Source organism: Vigna radiata, chromosome 6 (genome assembly GCF_000741045.1).
Source record: "Vigna radiata var. radiata cultivar VC1973A chromosome 6, Vradiata_ver6, whole genome shotgun sequence".
Lineage (NCBI taxonomy): Eukaryota > Viridiplantae > Streptophyta > Magnoliopsida > Fabales > Fabaceae > Vigna > Vigna radiata.
Window position 1 is genome coordinate 16988870 of NC_028356.1, and position 14840 is coordinate 17003709.

The following is a 14840-nucleotide window of genomic DNA, read 5'->3' on the forward strand; positions in this document are numbered from 1 at the left end:
ATTCCTTAAGATATGTATCGTTTAAATTTATATTTATTGGGATGTTGCAATTTAATTTATAATACTATTGTATATTTATATTTTTTAAATAATGAAATAACAAACCTTTTTAATTTTTAATTAGAAAAAACAGACGGATGACTAATTTTTCATCATGCTTTATGATTAATTTGATTAATTAATTTCATTTAGAAGGTCTAGTGTTAGAGTAAAGTGTTTCATTAATTAAATAGGCATTTCGTTCCTAAGATTTTAACTATATTAATGTTTAAGTGTGCGTAGGTTTCCGGCGTTAATTAGTTAAAGTCATATTAGGATGGGTTCCATTAATTAACTAATTAATTAATTGGGGCTTTTAATAATAGGATTTTTACTTTATAATTTTTACTTTTTCATCTTAGCTTCACATCATGACATTTTTAAAATGAAAAGGTTTAATCATTTAAAATGTCCTTATTTGTGTAGAGTTATCTCAATTAGGTCCTTGTATTTTTTTTCATCTCAATTAGATCCTTTTTTTCGTAAAATTCAATCAATTTTAACCTTATCGTTAAATTTAGTAGAGGGCGTTAAAATTTGTATCTGGTGGCACGCTGACTGTAACATTTTTAATGACATGCCACATAATTGCCTTATGTGTAATTTACAAATGAAAAAGCAAAAGAGAAAAACAACTTCTCTTCCCCTTACTCGATACATCCTCCATGGCCATCTCCATGGCTCTCACACTTGTGCCGTTGACACCTCCATGGCCACCTTCCTATCTCTTGATTCTTCTTCAAATTTTTCTTTGCAAACCTGATTGCCTATTATAAAAGAAAAGTATGGAATTTCCTTAAATATCTAATTTAACCTAATTTGAGAGAATCCCTAATTAAAAGGGTGCCTGGGGCAGATCTGGGAGGTGGAGAAACGTGGGTTCGGACTTAGCCAGAGGCGGTGGCGGAGAATGATGGAGCAGTGTTCCGTTCCGCCCCTATCCCTCATTTTCTCATCCTCCGCACCCTTCCCTTCGTTTCTTCTCACCCTAGGACCATTCCACCCCCTCCCACCCCTTCCTATTAGGATTCTTCATTTTCCTTTCACTGTCACTGTTACAATTTTGTAAATTTTATATCTTTTCTATTGACACTGGAATCATATATTCTGAAGTGGAGTGCTTATATATTTGGGTTTTAGCCTAAATTCATTACAACCCAGATCTGGTAGTTATCACTGAATATTAAATTTGATGAATTAAAGTGGTTATTCTTGTGTTTAATGGAAATAAAATGAATTCTCATCGTCGAATATGTCTATTCGCGTTATCTCTATATTTTCGTCAAATGTTTAACTGGGCCTTGATTTCTTATCTATGAAAAGCCTGAGTGATGCTGTACAATTGACAAAGGAAATTCGTTGTCAACCGATTGAACATGAATCAAAAGTTCAACCTTTCTCATGTTTCATCTCTGTTAATTTTTCTATTATATGTAGGCTTATCTGTAGCTGAACAAAATATCTGCAGTGACTATGATCGATAAAATAATTCTATCTTTGTCTACTTGAACAGAACACCTGCTTTCACCGCCGTCAACCCTACAAACTAGAACACCTGCTTTCATCGTTGTCCTCAGTGTTGGAAAGGTCGATGATGTAGTTTCATGGTTGAGAAGGGTTGCCGGCAGAGTCATGACCGACAGCGATGGTGGCAGTGGCGAGGTTTGAGGATTGAACGTTTTGGGATTTGAGTGAGTCGAGAGAGTATGAAGTTCCACTGCCACGTGTTTAACCATTGTCTAGTCAGCGTGTCACCAGAGACAAATTTTAACGCCGTTTACTAAATTTAACGGTAAGGTCAAAATTGACTCCATTTTACAGAAAAAGGGATCTAATTGAGATAAAAAAAAAACGAGAACCTAATTGAGATAGCTTTACACAAATAAGGACATTCAAGATGATTAAACCAAATGAAAATATCGATTACCTTTAAAATTATAGAATTGCAATAAATTTTAAATTGAGCAATAAAACTAATTCAATAATAAATTTGCATTGAAATAGAAAGGTTGTTAGCCTCTCTTTTTGTATTGAAAAAAATAAATAAAGGTTGCAACTTAGTCATGTTGTCTATTAAAGAGACAGAAAACTTATTCTAGTATTCGTATGAGTTTATATTAAAGGAAAAAAGATTATTGTAAATAAAACGACTTTAAATAATAAAGTGTACTTTACTAAATATAACAAAAAGAATATTTTATGAAATTTCTAGTATTGTAGGTTTTTTTTTTTTTTTCTATCATTAAAGGTAACCTTACTTTTCGTTATTACTAGCAAAAGGTATAAATATTGCGTTTATTCATATTTTAAAATTTTAAATTAATTAATTTATATTAAATATTTTAATTAGATGAATTCTTTAGAATACATTTTATTTTTTTTCTTATTTATTTAATGTTATTAAAATTGAAAGCTGAGTGAAACAGTTTTAAAAAAATTAATCTATATTATTATACAAAGATATTATCCGTACATATTTTCGTAAATTAAAATAATTATTTTATTGATTTTACTTCTTAAATATAATTTTTTAAAATTTAATTTTTTATTTAACTATTTTTAAATTAAAATAATTATCTATAAGTTCATTGTGAAACTTTTCTATATTTATTTTTATAAATTAACACGAGGACATTTTACTATATATTGTTATGAATAAAATGAATAAAACTAAAGTTTTAAAAAATATTTAATAAAGTATCCTTCCTCTCTCATTGTAATAGTATTTTTTTCTCTTTCCATATGCATTTATTGAAAATTATAAATTTAACTCCATTTAAACTTAGAGAAAAAAAACTTAAGCATTTAATTTGATTATTAGAATAATATAATATATTATTATAATATCCTAAGCATCACCTATAGATATCCTAGGTAATATGCTGTAGAAATCAATTAATTATCTCCTCCTACCTGAAGCAATGCTAAGAGTTTTTAAATTTTGACACGCTTCATTAATTAATTAAGAATTTTATAAGATAAAGAGATTAATTTTATTAGTAATGTTTTAGCTAGTGGGCATGAGTTTCCATATTAATTGATAATTAGGGCAACATTCTGTTAAATGCAAGAATGTTATTTTGTTTAAATATATTCTAAAAATTATATAAATCACTATTCGATAAATACAGTATAAATAGCATCTATTTCAAAAAAAAAAAAAAATTACAAATTGAATTCACCTTCCTTTAATAATTTTAAGAAAAAAAAACAGCTAGTTTTTTTTTTTTGTTTTTAATTTAGTATATCAGTTTATAAAAAAGAAAAAGAAAATAGAAAAGAAGAACTAAATAAGTATGGAAATAGTAACAAAAAATGTTTTGTTTGACAATACATATAATTTTATTTTATAATATTTATTAGCTAAAAATGAAATAATATAAAATATAAAAAATAAAAAATAGTGTAAAATATTATTTATAAGAAAGTAATTCAATGATTTGATTTTATATATTAAGTATCTCAATCAAATTATATGATCATATTATAAAATATTTTATAATTGTAACATTTAAAAATAGTGTAAAATTAATTTTAAGATTATTACACGTAATTAAGCAAATTTAATCATAGTACAACCTCGCTCGTATATATATATATATATGAATACTTTGATTACTTGATTATTCAATATTTATTTATTTATAACACTAATTAATTTTGTGTTATAAGTTGTGTATTTGACTTTTTTTATATTCTTAAATTATAAATCTTAATTTATCAATATGTTTTAAAAGTTTATTTCATAAGTTTAAGAACTCAATGAAGAAAATAATTATTTCAAAAAAATATCTATTTTTAATAACCATAACTCTTCAACTTGTTTATCAACACCAACATCATCAATATCTTTTCATTCACCTTTTATTCTAGATTGCCATCAATACAATCTTAGAAGACTTCTTATATAGTGGATATGATAAACAAAAGTGTAAATGAGACATTCACACAAGAATGTCTAATCATAATTCAACTGTTGAATCATTTACGTGAGTGTTAAGTAAAAAATTGTCTATTATGAAAGTTATTTCTAATCCTTGTCCTTTTACTTTACAATATATATATATATATATATATATATATATATATATATATATATATATATATATATATATATATATATATATATAAAAGTTTGTTATACAACATTGAATTATTAATAAGAAAGCGTTATCTTCTTGTATCTCTCTTCACTTCCTAAACTCTATATGGTATATAGAGTTTTATACAATCTAAAGGGATTGTTTTGAGTATTTTGGGTTAGTGTTGAGCATAAAGTTATCTTTTTTTTTTTTTTTTTTTTTTTTTTTTATATATATGTTTTCTCATCAAAAAGTTGTATATTAATTTAAACTCATGTTTTCTTTCACTAAAGTATTTAATGATGTACTACTTTCTAATTCCTTTTTAAGTTAATATTATCTCCACCTGAACTCAATTTCAATCCTAAACAAAAATCGTTTTCATTGAATTTCAGAACTTTATCTCCAAATAAAAACCCACCGCTTGAATCAACCTATCTAATCAATAATTCACTCAAAATATTCCTACCAAGTTTAACATTAGCACTCAAATGTAAAAACCACCGAAATAGCGCATTCTCAATAAGTGACATATGTTCCTCAGTCAATCTTTCATTCAAAGTACAAACATACTTTGTTGAAAAAAAACGACGAACACACAATTGCATCGAAGAAAATGGATAAGTCCATTTACTTTGCTCAAACCACCATGGTCATCAAAGAATGTCATTGTACACAATACCGTAAACAGGAGCTTTCAGTTCATCCAACACAATTGAGCAAATGTTGAAAAGATAACCAAAATAAAGAAAAACTAAAATCAAGAGAGAGAACCAAAATGAATAGAAAGAACAAAAAATGGGAAATATGAGAAAATGAAGAGAGATTAAGTACAACGAGAAATAATTTTAAAATCAACAATATCTAAATCTCATAACATTTTTCAAATCACATTTTTATATTATAATTTTATTCCAAATGAACCAAATGTGTTAATTGTTAAAAAGTTATTAAAAGAGAATTATTAATATATCGGGATCTATCCCATGTATTATCCTAATATCATCATAGATATCACTTTGTGCATAGCTTTGGAAATGTGTTTTAAATCAATTAACTGTCTATCCTTTACGGAATCAATGGTAAGAGTTTTTAAATTTTGTTATGGTCATCCATTTCATCAGTTATTAGGAGTTTTTGTAAGTATAACAAAATTTATTCTTTATTTATCAATAATAACGGATTCTTTTAAACTCTTAAACCATTCAATTCTTTTTAAGTTTTTAAAATAATTTCCGTTTATTTTCCTTCTGGAAGCTGATAGGTTCATCAAATCAAAATTTTGGTTAAAGTAAGTTTTTCTTTTCTCTGCCATCTCGTGTTCTTTAGGTTTTGTTATTGGTCTAATTAAAAAAAAATGAATATCTATTAATATGAGTTTATAGTAATATGTTTTAGCTTTTTGAATTAGATTTTCTAAACGTAAGTAAGGGTTTGTAACATACTATACACTAGAAATTTATGTATCTTACCATGCATAAGTAGGAAAGAATAGGGCCCTGTATAAATCTGTTCGTTCTGGCTTCAAATCATGTAGTCTGAGCTGTTATCCATTTATTTTGTTCTTACATTTGATTTTCCTGTGACAGTCATCATTGTTTTCGAATGTTTTGGAAATCATGTTCTAATCATGAAAATATTTTCGTCTTCATTTTAAATAGAAATAAAAACATAATTTTTGTATTTCAAAATATGATAATATAATCATATTTTTATGAAAATAAAGCACAAAATGTCCAATATGCAAAGATGTGAAATTTTAAAATATGGAATTCTTCAACAGTTACTACTGCATGAAGGTCAGAATATTCCTCTTAATCATTGAAATTCACTGAAGTGCGTAAAAAGGTTGCATTTTGTGACCAAGTTCTTCACACACCAAAACCCCATTTCCAAATTTTCCCAAGATTTTCTGTCAACTCGTTGCCATGTCCCCACCTTTTTTTTCTATATACATTTGAAAGCAGTTGCCACTTTTGTTTGTGCCTTTCTGCTTTCAGCTTTCTTCTGTTCTCTCTATGCAATGGCCCTTCTTGGCTCTCAAAACTCTTGTGCTCTTTTGGCCTCATTCTTGTCTCTTCTTGTCCTTGTTGTTTCCCTTCAATGCCATATAGCTTCTTCGGCTGTGCTTTCAGGCATGAAACAGGATCATGACCATGTCACCCACCAGAAACCACTGCTTCAAACCAACCAAAGCACTTGTTCATTGTTCGTCGGTGCTTGGGTCCTTGATGAAACTGAAACATACCCTCTTTACCATTCTTCTAGCTGCCCAATCATAGACCCAGAATTCAATTGCCAAATGTATGGTCGCCCTGATTCTGGTTACCTCAGATACCGTTGGAAGCCTCTCAACTGCGAGCTACCTAGGTACAACCACCAGTACTGAACCCAACATCACAAAAAGTGAAATGGGTTCTATCCTAGTATTATTTGTCAATGTTTCTGAAGTTTTGGTTTTAAAATAGTCCAATGTTATCACGTCATTCATATAGTAGTCTTGTGTTCTCTGATTTAACTGCATTTCGTTAATTTGCTTATAAAATATGTATTGTTTGTATGTTAAGCATGATTTGAATGGTTTTGTGGCATTAATATGTCATGGTAGGTTCAATGGGGTTGAGTTTCTGCTGAAAATGAAAGGCAAAACCGTGATGTTTGTTGGTGACTCGTTGGGAAGGAACCAATGGCAGTCTTTGATTTGTATGCTATCTGCTGCAGCACCTCGGACACACACAAAATTGGTCACAGGAGATCCTCTCTCAGTCTTCAGATTCTTGGTGAGTCAAAACATTTTTTTTTTCTGAGCAGTAAATGAGTGAGTAATCGTGGCAATACTTGACACTTCCATTCGTTGGAAGATTTAGGTCATGTTTGGCTACAAATACTTTCTGAAGAATAAATAAAAACATAAAATGAATTAAATATGCAGTCCTACTTATGGTAAGACTCTCTGGTTTAAGCTGTCTAAAGGCTGATTTTAAGTTATATTTATGTTAATTTTAATATATAAAAGAAGTTTACAGAAACAAAACTCTTGGTGGTAAGGCGCATACCCAGTTTTTTTGTGGATAAGATTCAGGTTTTGGTAGGACAATAAGAGGTAAGAACAACAAACTTTTGCCAGCAGTAAATAGTTTTGTTTTTCCCACTTTGTTAAGTTTCACTAAAGATAATGGTGGCTTGGGTCATATTCATATATTTGTAATAGGACAAATCATGTGCTGAAAAGGTGTTTGTGAGAAAGTGTCAATTAGAACAAGGATGTAGCTTTCTATATAAAAATCCCTTTGTAAGGGGACCCGGAGTGTTTACATGGCATTAAATTTGTCAAGTGGATGCAAACTGCAGCCACATCATCTTCATTCTTTACCCTTACAAGTTAGAATCATACATAGACCATGCAGAGTAAAAATGCATTTCTGAGAAACGGTCCAAATTGGGTTTGATATGGCATGTGCAGGATTATGGTGTGAGCATTTCATTTTACAGAGCTCCTTATTTGGTGGAGGTGGGTGCGGTCCATGGAAACAGAATTCTAAAGCTGGAAAAGGTAGATGGGAATGGTGACGCATGGAGGAATGCTGATGTGCTGTCTTTCAACACAGGCCATTGGTGGACTCATCAAGGTTCTCTTAAAGGGTAGGCCCTTTTGTAAGTTTATTCAAGAAAATATTAAAAAACAAATTAAATAACAAGTATATGGATTTTTATAATAGTTACTTATTTCTTGTAATTGATTGTATAAATTATTTTATGCTAAAATGCATAGAAGTTTTTCAGTTAATGGTTAACAGAAATGTTAGCAATGCAATCTTGCAGGTGGGATTATGTTGAATTAAGAGGCAAATTCTACCCAGATATGGATCGCTTGGCAGCTTTGGAAATGGGTATGAAAACATGGGCTAATTGGGTGGACACTAACATTGATAGAAGCAAAACCAGGGTGTTCTTTCAATCAATTTCTCCCACACACTACAAGTAGGGACCCTCCATCTTTCACTGCTTTCTCTCTCTTGCATTATTTTGTTGAAACAGTGTACCTGAGTATCTGATTTCATACACATGAAACATAATAACCGATAAAGTTAAATTATTGAAGATTGATCATTAATCAGAAACATGAAACAAAATTTCAATCTTTCCCCTCTAGTCCAACTGCATTTGCATTTTATCCAATGGATTGTATATTTGTATTAAGATTTGAAAGTGGGACCCTTCTTTGACCAGTTCTTGACAGCTTGCACATAGATTATTGCTAGTAGTTTTCGGTCCAAAAGGTTATTGCAAGTTGAGTGTTCTGTCTGTCGTGAAGTTGAAATTTGTGGTCTTGTAGGTGCTGTCTCTGTCACATTTTGAGATCTAAATTGCACTTTTTTCATAACATGGAACTAAAATCTATTTGATACCCAAAAGTAAACTATTTACAATTTTATAATAACTGACTATATAGTAGTAGTTCACAAAATTACCATTGTCTCAGTCCCTTAATTTTTCATATAATTAAGTAAATCATGCTGCGCTTTGCTCTGTTCACAGAGTTTCTGTATTCCTCAATCACATGCAAAGTCTTTATTGTCAGCACTACAAAGTTTTTCTGCTAAAATTCATCTGAAAATATCATGACAACAAAACTTAAATGGCAGTGTTGGTTGCTCCATTATTTCCTTTTCATCAAGTCAAGGTTATCCAAATTATGCAGAGGTACTTTTCTTGGGGCCTCAGTCATTCATGGTCACATGAGTTTGCAATTGGCTCTTTTATTGCCTATCCACAGTTTTTTCTGCTAACAGTATCATGACACCAAACTTAAATAGCAGTCTTATTAGCTTTAATATTATTTCATTTATATCATAATCTACGTTATCCAAACCATGCAAAGGTTCTTTTGTCGGGACCTCAAAGTCATTCATGGTCACATGAGTTTGCAACTGGCTCTTTTATTGCCTTACCACAACAACCCTGTCAGATTTTGAGAAGTTTGCTTCTGCTGGTTCTGCAGGATCACCGTGTTTCATGTCCTGGTAGAAAAAAAGTGTCGGTGAAATGAAGCATACATGATACACATCCCATTAATAATATCCATAAACATGAAAATAGTTCAACAAAAGCTTATACTTCTTTTTCTCCCCAATGAGGTCATTATTTTTATCAGTACATGTCACGCATGATTGTGTTTTGGTCTCTCAAAAGATTGTATCTTACATTTTCCCATAGTAGAAAACCACAATATCTCGTGATCATTAAATATCCCAAGTAAACAGTTTCAAACAACATACATTTAAATAAGATATGGGCCAACATAAATGCTATACAATCTGATGGGGCAAGGCTGTGGCATAGCACATGGAGATGTCAATTGTTCATATGTTGATGACTTCATCGCCACCACATGTTCCAACTAACTTTAGTAGCATTAACAATTTAGTCTTTGACATTTTTAAGGACTGCTAAATACATTAAAAGGCAAAACAGTGATTTGTGTTTTTGAGTTCATTAACAATTTTGCATATTAAACTGGATGATATGTTTTAATATTTGAAACTTACATGATATTCTTGTCTTTTGTAAGATCATACTTGCCTCTTACAAGGGTATAAAGTGTAATGTGTTTTTTAGATTACCCTCTTGTCAGTCTGATATATTATTTCATACAATTAAGAAAGCTACTGATAGAAAGAAACATACATAAATCTCAGATAAATTTCAAAGAAATCACTGGTGTCAATGCAATATGTTTTGATTGCTTGGTTTATGTTTCTCTCAAAGTTTTGTATGACAAAGTTGAACACAAGTTAACTAGATGGTAATAATATACAGCCCAACTGAATGGAATGTGGGTGGAACAACTGTGATGGCAACAAAGAATTGTTATGGTGAAACTGCCCCAATTAGGAGCACAACATACCCTGGAGCATACCCTGAGCAGATGAGGGTTGTGGATATGGTTGTAAGAGAAATGAGAAACCCTGCATATCTTTTGGACATCACAATGTTATCAGCATTAAGGAAGGATGGTCACCCTTCAGTTTACAGTGGTGAATTAAGTCCTCAGAAGAGGCCTAACCCAAACAGAGCTGATTGCAGCCATTGGTGTCTTCCTGGACTACCTGATACTTGGAATGAACTATTCTCCACTGCATTGTTCCACTAAATTTGGTTTTTACTGCTTAATTAACATGTTCATATGTTCACTCATTGTATTGTCTTCAGTAGGTGATGCGTTGTTAGAGGGTTGCATGATCGCAACTCGTTGCAATTGTGAAGTTATATGTTAAGGAAATGAACAAGTTTCTCTGTTGTTATATAAATGTAAAGTGTGAATTATAAGATTATTGTATAAATTCTACCAAAGGTGTTAATGAATGATTTTCAGCTTTTAGTGTGCAACAAAATGGAAGTTCTAAGGGTTAATGACATCTTATGTGTAAAAGGATTTAGGTGGTTACCATTTGGTGTTTATGACATTTGTATAACTTTTATTTAATATTTTAGTTGTTCTTAATTTATCTATATACATAAATATTAATCCTATCCTAGATTATTGCAAAAAGTTGATAGTTTGTTTGTGTTCACCTTTTTCTTTTTAAATAGATATACCTTAGCTAAATTAGAAATTTCCTATAAAAAAATATTAGTTAATTTATAACTTATACTTAAAATTCTATTTTTATCTTTATTTTTGTCAAGTTTGTTTAATGTATTTTTTTTTCTCTGTCATGTTCAACCACGTTTAAATTGATGGTAAAGTTACATGTCAATTTATGTTTTTAATATTTTTAATTTTAAAAAAATTGTCATTGTATAATTTGATTTAATGTGTCAAATCAATATTAATGTTAGTGTCATATATTATATATTTAATTTAATTTAATTTTAATTAATTTTATTTATTTCAATCTTAATTTTTTTAAAATTAAATAATTTTGTCTTACATTAGAATCAAATTTAAAATATAAATATTATATTTAAATTTTTACTAAAATTCATATTTTTATTATATATATATATATATATATATATATATATATATATATAATAAATATGAATTTTAGTAAAAACCAACACTAATTATACTATTAAAATATAATTATTAAATTTATCTTCCGACATATATATCCTCTAAATTGTTTATTATTTTAGGATAGAATAACTTTGAATTCTTAATAAATTAGGTGTTTTCATTTGAAGGTTTAATAAAAAATATAATTTTTTGTTGTCATTTGAATGTTTAATAAAAAAAATGCAAAACACTATTGTACTTAAAATAATTTATTTGTTGTGAATCTTTTATTATTGTTACATCCTTAAGTTAAAGTAGTCATTTTGACATTAAGTAAACTGTACAACAAAAGAAAGGTGTAAAAATTTTCAATACAAATTAACTTTTAATTATTTCGATAAAAGAGTTTAATCTAACCAATAAACAAGCTAATCAAGAAATTAATCTAAATTAATCTATAATGTTGGACAGGAACAATCCATTGTTCTCTTACTTGAAATTACGTCTTGCTACACGTTTAATTTACATTACTATACAACAATAATAAAAATAAATCTTCGATTTATATTAAAAGATGTTGTCCAAATATCAATATTATCAATGATGTTTCATCTAATACATAATATAATAGTCACCTTCAAATGAACGGACTTGTTTATTATGTTATAATAATAAAGAAGTGAAACAAATTCATTTAATACAAGTTATATACATAAAATAAGTTAAGCTCTTCTTACATTCTAGTAATAAAAAATAAATTATTGGAATATTTTTTATGATGAAATAATTTTAACAAAAATTTCACTATCTTTCATAAAAATTTTACTTGTGAAGGTTTTTGTTTAACTTTTTATAACAATATAAAATTTACAAACTATTTAACAATAAAAAATTTATTGGTTAAAGAACATTTTAATAACTTCTAAATGTTAGAAATTATCTCGGTGAATTTCATTGATACGATAATATGGATATATACATCAAAGCAAGAGGAATTATAGCCTATGATTAGGGATCATATGATTGTGAATCCATATGATTAATTTCTAATAATTATTTACATGAGAAATATCTGCTATGCATTTATTTTCGTTATCTAATACATCCCCGCAGTCAAAACGGGAGGTGTCCGTACGTTGAGACTGTCTCTAAAATCTTCAAAAAGTATGTGCGGAAACCCTTTAGTGAAAATGTCGGCAATTTGATAACGTGATTAAACATGAAGGACACGAACCTGTCCTTGAGCCACTTTCTCACGAACGAAGTGTATATCCATCTCAATGTGTTTGGTGCGCTGATGTTGAACAAGATTGCCTAAGAGATAGATTGCATTGATATTGTCACAATAGAATAGTGTGGCTTTATGAATTGGATGATGTAGTTCGAAGAGGAGATTCTGAATCCAACAAGATTCAGAGACCACATTAGCTACTCCTCTGTATTCTGCTTCAGCACTGGATCGAGATAAGGTTGGCTGACGCTTTGAGGACCATGAGATCAGGTTGTCTCCAAAGAAAACACAATACCCAAAGGTGGAACGTCTAGTATCTAGGCATCCACCCCAGTCAACGTCAATGTAGGATCGAAGACCGGAGAATGAAGATGGGTGAAGATGTAAACCATGATCAAGAGTGCCTTGAATGTAGCGCACAATTCTTTTAAGAGCATGCATGTGTTCATCTTTTGGCGTATGCATATGTAGACAAACTTGTTGGACAACATATGATATATCAGGTCTTGTGAATGTGCGATATTGCAAAGCTCCTGCTAGACTACGATAGTGTGTGGGATCAGAGTAGGGGGTTCCCGAAGATGCACTGAGTTTAGGCTTAGTATCGACCGGTGTGGTGGATGGCTTACAAGAGCTCATGCTAGCTCGCTCAATAATGTCTTGTGCATATTTATGTTAGGAAAGAAACAACCCACCTACATTTCGTGTGACAAAAATACCTAGGAAATAACTTAAAGGACCCAAATCTTTCATAGCAAATTCAGAAGCAAGACGTGACATAATGGAATTATGAAGAGAAATAGAAGATCTTGTGAGAATGATGTCATCAACATAAAGTAGAATATATGTCGAGTCAAATCCTTTATGATAGATGAATAATGAATGATCAGATTTGCTATGTGTAAAACCAATAGTTGAAACAAAATTAGCAAACCGTTGGTACCAAGCACGAGGGGCTTGTTTGAGTCCAGAGAGAGATTTATTCAATAAACACACATAATCGGGATGAATGAGATCTCGAAAACCCATTAGTTGATGCATGTATATAACTTCATGGAGTTTACCATGCAGGAAGACATTTTTAACGTCTAACTGATGAATAAACCAAGATTTTGATAGTGCAATGCTCAGAATTGTCCGTATAGTTTCAGGTTTGACTACTGGACTAAAAGTTTCATCACAATCCACACCAACCTGTTGAGACCTGCCATCACAAACAAGACGAGCTTTGTGGCGCTCAAAAGAACTGTCAAATTTATTTTTAAGCCGAAAAACCCACATGGAACGAATAATATTAGCATTAAAAGGTCTAGGAACCAACTCCCAAGTCTTATATTTAATAAGAGCATCAAATTCGTCTAGCATGGTCAGTTTCCAATTCAGGTCAGACAAAGCGGCTTTTGGATTATGAGGAAGAGGTGATGGTGCAATGGAAGTTGTTAAGTTGAAGTGTCATTTGGGTTTATGAATCCCATGCATGTTTGTTGAGACTTTGGCAAGTGCACCAAATCGCTCAAGGAGTAAAACCGGTAAGACCGGATATCGTTTCCCAAGAGACTCGGTCACTACTTTACAATCGTATAATTGCTAACTAATTTAAGCTAAAGAATGATTCCATTTTAGTGTGAAATTGTGCAATGAAAGTAAGAGTCATGCATAAGTAGAGGTTTGAACTACTTGGGGCCAAAACACGTGAAAATGAGATGATTAACGAATATGTGGAATGAATATGTTGGAGAATGATTTCAACTTATACAATCATATGTAAATGCACCCAACCACTCTTCTTCATTAACTTGTTCTTGTCAACTAGCTAAGTTACTTAAACCCAATCCCTTGGTGAGAAAGCCTAGGTTCACTTGTAAAATCCCAATCCCTTGGCAACCCAACAAGTTCACCCGCATTAAGAAAAGAAGTTTAAGACAACCAAAGGTCCTAGCTCTATCCCTAGACACTATTTCCTTTAGGTGTTTATGTTCATTTCAAGGTTCACAAAATATTTCCCAATACTAAGCAAACCTTAACATCATGCCATGGTTGATCAAGTCATAACAAGCTTTAAGCATAGAAATAAACACTAACAACTAATGAGAAAAGCATATTTTCATTTAGAATAAGTGCATTTACAAAAGGTTTGTATAGTTTACATCATTCCCCAACATAAAAGAACTTAGCTCTCCATAGTCATGGAGAGCTTGAGCTTACAATGGAAGAAAATGGGGTAGAAGGAGACCCAAGAAAGAAGAAGGGTGAGTTCCCACAGCCCAAAACTTGCTCCAAGAGGTCCAAAATGTTGCTTCAGAGCTTCAGCCGCCAAGAAGTTGCAACCCTCGAAGAATGTGAGCCTTTTATAGGTCAAGGGTGCCAAGTCAGCAAAAAGTCGCGCCTAGCGCCCTTTTTGGGGCGCCCAGGCGCCAATTTAGGCATCAACAGAGAATCAAAGTTGCTCCACCATTCCCTTCACATCCATGGTCATTCGCTCCAA

General features: G+C 30.8%; 1 protein-coding gene and 1 pseudogene across 1 annotated transcript; one reads left to right on the top strand and one right to left on the bottom strand.

Annotated features, from left to right (window-relative positions):
* The first annotated feature begins 5901 nt into the window (after positions 1-5901).
* LOC106763934 (protein PMR5) lies at positions 5902-10516 on the top strand. Its single transcript, XM_014648113.2, has 5 exons — positions 5902-6491; positions 6730-6901; positions 7585-7763; positions 7944-8102; positions 9942-10516. Exons 1-5 carry the CDS (start codon positions 6145-6147, stop codon positions 10273-10275), a joined length of 1191 nt encoding a protein of 396 aa, XP_014503599.1. The 5' UTR covers positions 5902-6144; the 3' UTR covers positions 10276-10516.
* Positions 10517-12337: 1821 nt separating this feature from the next.
* Positions 12338-14147, bottom strand: LOC111241859 (annotated as a pseudogene).
* Between the last annotated feature and the right edge of the window lie 693 nt (positions 14148-14840).

What these genes read in the sequence shown, in the direction of transcription:
- LOC106763934 (XM_014648113.2), top strand. Translation starts at nt 6,145, where the DNA reads ATGGCCCTTCTTGGCTCTCAAAACTCTTGTGCTCTTTTGGCCTCATTC. An exon ending in CTCAACTGCGAGCTACCTAG is followed by an intron (nt 6,492 to 6,729) that starts GTACAACCACCA and finishes ATGTCATGGTAG; the next exon opens with GTTCAATGGGGTTGAGTTTC. An exon ending in ATTTCTCCCACACACTACAA is followed by an intron (nt 8,103 to 9,941) that starts GTAGGGACCCTC and finishes AATAATATACAG; the next exon opens with CCCAACTGAATGGAATGTGG.